The 5,882-nt window shown below is 41.6% G+C and overlaps 1 protein-coding gene across 1 annotated transcript; it reads right to left on the reverse strand.

Moving 5' to 3' along the window:
- Positions 1-217: 217 nt before the first annotated feature.
- On the reverse strand, positions 218-3,860 carry CKX7 (cytokinin oxidase 7). Its single transcript, XM_077380215.1, has 4 exons — positions 3,046-3,860; positions 2,668-2,943; positions 1,485-1,747; positions 218-716 (listed from the first exon to the last, which is right to left on the reverse strand). The coding sequence occupies exons 1-4, from the start codon at positions 3,736-3,738 to the stop codon at positions 401-403; spliced, it is 1,548 nt and encodes a 515-aa protein (XP_077236330.1). The 5' UTR covers positions 3,739-3,860; the 3' UTR covers positions 218-400.
- Between the last annotated feature and the right edge of the window lie 2,022 nt (positions 3,861-5,882).

The raw sequence follows: 5,882 nt of genomic DNA on the forward strand, positions 1-5,882 counted from the left end.
CGGGTGAAATCCAAGGGACTCCAATGCTATTTTGGCAACCAAATATGGAATGGGATGCCAAATCCAAACCAACTCAAGATTCAAGAAAAAAAATTTCAAATTATCATTTACAATGTCCTGAGTCAACACAATTAAATGTGCAAAATTATTTCCCTCACCTCTATTGAATCGGGACAGAACAACCAAAAATTAACTCAAGAACCCACAAAAATTGGTGTGCTAACAAGAACAAAATTTTCCTCGAAATTAAATTATCATTTACATTGTCCTGAATCAACCCAATTAAAACGTACAAAATATTACTCTCCTCTCCCTTGAATTGCCACAGAACAACCGGTCTCAATTGATACAGATAAGAACAGATAAAATAAAAACAAGACAGCTAAACAGACAGATAATACTACAACGAGTGGGTTCTAGAGAAAATTCGTTGGCCAGGTGCGAGTATGGCCATCGGATCGTAACGAGCCTTCCTTTCAACGAATCGTGGCCATTGCTTACCAAAGTGCCGCTTCCATTGCTCTTCGGATCGGTAGTGGGGAATATATAACTTGAAGTCGAAACTGTTGGTAGCACAACACTGAATTATTTCTTGGTTTTGAGCCACTAATTCTTCCACGGTGGGGCCCTCTGGGTAGGGACGGTTAAATCGAAGCAACGCAACTAAGTAGAATATCTCGCCTTCAGGCAAAACCACCGATGTTCGGGGGTCCCACCTATAATTTAAATAAAGAAAAAGAACCGCCATTATAAATAAATCTTTGATAAAAGGAAAAAAAAAAGGGGGGGACGTCTTAGGTGCAAATCATGAGATAAAAGACAATAAGAAAAGACAAAAAATAGCCAGAAGATTGAAAGGAGAAGTGACGACACGTGTGGTCCCCTACCAGATGGTGCAATCCAGTTAAACTCTCGCTAGCACCTACTTTTGATGGCTTTTAATGATTATTTTGAAAAGCAAAATGTAATTAGGGGTAATTTCGTAATTGGAGGAAGATAGTCATGTCAGCACTGCGCCACCATTTCATAAATTAGACAAAAACATTACACCGGCCGTAATTCCCGTGCCCCGTAAATGACACTTGCCTTTTCAGAAATGGCAAACCTGCCCTTAAAAGCTACGCCGCCCAAATCTTTTCCTTAGAAATGAACTCTGCATCACTGAAAATGGAAGGACCCCATTGGACGAAAATGACCTCTTAAGTCCGTTTTCGTCACCTCGTTCGGCCCCGTTTAGGCCAAAATGCTATTCCAACTTTATAGGCAAAGTCTTTTCATACCTAAATTACCAAAACAACATGCCTAAATTACCAAAACACCTTAATCAGATCTTGACCATAACAGTTATTGGAGACAATTTATATGGGTGTTTTCGTGAAAAACACTCAACAACCGAATAAATTTGTGGGCCATGCTGGGCTTTTTGTATCCCTTGACCCCCACATTGGCTTTCCACAATGAATAAGGAGGGAGAGTAAACTCACTTTCTTTTCAAGAGGGGATAAACCAACATGGGCCCACCAATGCCGTTCTTGATGATCTTCTTGAAGACCATCCGATCAAAATCTACAATGTTGCGTTTTGAGACGAGAACATTCAACCACGGATGAGGTGTATCCCATATGCCATTTTCCTTAGCCTCCATCTCAGATTTTTTCACTCGCAGCAAGAAATCTACATAGCTCAAATCAACCATGAATTTCAGCCCTTGGATAAATCTCAACGGCCGGATCATGTCGCTCACGATCTGCAAGAAAACCCACATTCAGAAAATGATGAGGTAATTGGTAGTACATTGGTAGACGGTTGAATTTAACAGAATAGGGTAACAGGATAAATTTACAGTTTAGATACGACAAAGTTGTAGATTGCCTCATGAGTGTAACGATACGGGATTCTTCAGAAATCAAGGGTATTTACGTCATCCCACGAAGAAACGGATTTCAATACTATGATTTGTGTTTTTCAGGAAAATGATGCGCGCATTTGGACATTAGTTGGGGGCCCACATATAGAGTTTAGAAATCTTAAATCCGATCAATCAGAATTGGAATACGACACGACGGGATTACAGAATTACCCATGGTAATAACTCATTCTAACAAGAATACCCCTCACTGTTGATAAAACCAAGACAAACGCTTGGAAACTGTGGAGCAGGATCTTCGGGTTTTGGGGCGCAGAAAAGAGTCAGATTTTAAAGGGATGGTTTACTCGTAATTTAAATAAAATAGAATGTTCTTTTCATAAAATAGGAATCAGGAAATCCAATGGAAGATATCGAGACCGTACGGTAATATTCCCAAGTGGTAGTGAAAGCAATGGATGCAAATGGCTTAAACGTCCTGTCTCCATTCTCCCAAAACAGCACATCATGTAATAAGACAGATATGACCCTGCTCTGAAACAAATTTCCGATCATGTCCCGGAGAACAACAACCGATGGAAATAGAGCACCAAACTAGTATTCGCACCACTACTATATGATATCTGTATTCTGGACACTCCTGTGGCTGTTTCCTCTCAAATCTCAACTTAGAAATTGAAGTAAAGAGAGCATGTGTCAATATCAAAAGAGAAGACTGTGGTTACAGAAGGTTCGGGTACGTATCATGCAGAGTCATTCTGTGATTTCAAATGGGCAATTTCGTCAAAGGAAGAAATTACCTTATCCACCGTTCTAAGGCTATCCTGGTGATGATAATGGACAGCTAGTTCAAGACAGTAGAGAACGGGACCAGCTCTGGGCGGAACACAGTTAGGATTGAACCTCTGGTCCGAGTCGAGGGGCACCGAGTCCCACCCGTTGACCGGGTCATCACTGTTGACAAATGCGAACCCTTCTACGTAATCAAACGAGTTGCCCTCCCCCCGACTCACCATGAACTCAGCATCTCCCGAAAACTCCTCAAAATCTGAATACACTAACTTTATCCAACGCACCTAAATAACAATGAAAAAAAATCATTTATAATAATCAATTCATTTAAAAGGGAAAAGACACAGAGAGAGAGAGAGAGAGAGAGTGAGAGTGAGAGAGAGAACCATGTCGGGGGCTTTCTCTAACAAAACCCTAGCTCTAGTGATGATTCCAAACTGCCCTAAACCACCAAGGACCCCGAAAAACAAATCCGAATTTTCTGTTTCGGAACAAACGACCGTGTCGCCCTTTCCCGTTACGACTTGCAGCTCCGATACATTAGACGTTTGGGGTCCGAAACGGAAGGCCTGACCGCTAATCCCAGCGTTGGAGAGGGTCCCACCCACCGTGAGCCCGAGATAATCCGTCCATGATCTCGGGGCCAGACCAAAACCCACACAAACCCTCAAAACATCTTCCCATAATACCCCTCCCCCAACGTCCACGTAACCCACGTGCTCACCCAACTGTCTCACATCCATCCGACCGTCCATCGCTCCCATCTCTAAAACCAATCCCATCTTCGCCATCGCCTGGCCGTTGATCGAGTGCCCGTTTCCCCTCGCAGCCACCGTTAGATTCACAGACCGAGACGCGGCCCTAACTACTCTCGCCACGTCATCGGATCCTCCGGGTCGGACCACTGCCAGCGGTTTTGCCTCGACCATTCCACCGAAATCCTTAGCGGATCCACCTACGGATCCGAAATCGACGCTCCCTCCCTGTAGTTCCAGTCCTCTGCATAAACTTATATCCGAGTCGTCCGATACTGAATCGGACTCGTTCTCCGTTACGAAACGCTCCAAATAAGCTATCATCTTCGGATTCGGGTCCCCGGTTTTGATTTCTAATGGCGTGGGCTTCGCCTCTCTGTTAAATAGAGAGAGAGAGAGAGAGAGAGAGAGATTGAGAGATTGGTTTCTCTAGACGTCACTCTTTTCATTCGGTATTACTGTTTAGGCACTTTGTCTCTTTGTTAATCCTATCGACATCCTCTGTCTGCCACTTTCCTTTGTTTTTTTTTGTTTTTCCCCTTCTTCCTTTTGGTTTTAATTATCGCGATTTTTATCGCGCTAAATTGAAGGTAAATCCAGTACGCCCGATTACTAGTATCCTACAATCGCATGTATTTCCTTTTTTCTAAGAGTTTGCAAGTTTATAACACCTTTTAAATTACACTCGCACGAGATGTTTGTCCTGGGCCCCACCTTATTGATGCTTGTAAGATCTGGATTGTTCATTTGATGGCTTTTAAATAGCTTCTAGATGCTCGATTAGATGTAACTCCAGCACAAAGACCCCACAAAAATGAAGAGAGGAGGGAGGCAAGTAGAAAGAACTGCCAAAATTTGTGAAAATGCCAGAGAACTAGGAAGTTGAGTGATAGACGCCCTTGGTTATTAGGATTTTCAAGATTCTTTGTGCTTAAACTTTTCCTTAAATACTACTTCTAAGTATAGGCCGTGTCGTTATTCTCTTGGTATGTATCATAGGGTTATTGTTTGTACTATCATCTCTGATAATCTCATTCCGATAAGCCGGTAGAAGTCCCCGTCAAACCCCAGCTTACCTATAAAAAAGGGTCTCTAATTCAATGATCCGTTCATTCTCCTATTGGATCCCACCACATATGTACCATGGGCCAGATTACCTAATAAAATTAAATTTACAGTTGGATTTCTGCTCTTTTAATGGCTAATTAGGGAAAAATGAATAGATCGCGGCCTCCATCACCTAACAAAATGGTATCAACACCCGGATTTGTGCTCTTTTAATTAGGGGTGGACATGGTTCGGTTCGATTCAGTTCGATTCGGTTCGGTTTTGGGGTATACCCAGAACCCAACCATATATAATCGGTTCCCTAAAATTGGAACCAGAACCGAACCATATATGTTTGGAACTGAACCGAACCAGAACCATATATAATCGGTTCGGTTCTAGGTTTACCCAACCTTCACCAAATGTAGATATTTTGCCTAATCGTATTTATAATCGGTTCGGTCCTGTTTATATATGAACTACAAAGACTAACATGCACAAATTTGAAATAATCAGGCACAAATTTGCACAAATTTGGACAATGCAAAAATTATATATGACCTACAAACATGCACAAATTTGGAATAATCAAGCACAAATTTGGGGGGTGAATTAAAATTTTAAAGGCAAAGCAACACGTTAAAGAAGGGTGAATTAAAAGGGGGTGGGGTGATTTTATCAAGCGATGAGGCATTGGGTTTTAAGGTGAGGGTCGGTTCTCGGTTCGGTTTTCGGTTCCGGGATCCCAAACCCAGAACCAAACCGAATTTCCATCGGTTCGAACCGGAACCATGTCCACCCCTACTTTTAATGGCTGATTGGAAAAAAAAAACGAATAGATCGATGCTATTCACATTTAATTGGAAAGTGTCGACATGGTCATGGGGCCAGGAGAGGTATTTTGGAAGCACAGTGGTGGGGTCAACGAAATGAAAGATGTAGATCATTTGAAATATAAGTGGGCCCAACCCAAATATCTGCCGCTACGTTTTTATCTACTTTTCGTCCTGTGAGAAAAAGGAGTAAAGAAAAGCTATTACATTTTTTTCGAATATTTATTTAATCTCACCTGATACGTCTATCTTTATTGCAAGTAAATCTCCGAATCTAAACGGCTGTGGTACGCATTCAATTCGACCCCCACGTCATATCTTTTTCTGCCACGTGTACTGCGTGAGGGGTGGGCAGAAAATGAGAATCCTAGGCGGGGGAACTCAAGAGGGGCATTTAAATCAGGGTAAAAGAAATTTTTTTACAAAAAGATTCAAAAATCAGGAAAAAAAAAATTTCTATTTAGAGCACTTGCATTAAGTCATTAACTATATATATCCATTTTCTAAATAAGAAGTAATAATAAAAAAAAATAGAAGGATGATTACTGCTTTCTAAACTAGGTTGTAAAACATGGTGAGTTCATGCCG

This window comes from Tasmannia lanceolata, unplaced genomic scaffold, assembly GCF_043159265.1.
Source record: "Tasmannia lanceolata isolate RefF3 unplaced genomic scaffold, GAP_Taslan_0.1 ptg000005l, whole genome shotgun sequence".
Classification (NCBI taxonomy): domain Eukaryota; kingdom Viridiplantae; phylum Streptophyta; class Magnoliopsida; order Canellales; family Winteraceae; genus Tasmannia; species Tasmannia lanceolata.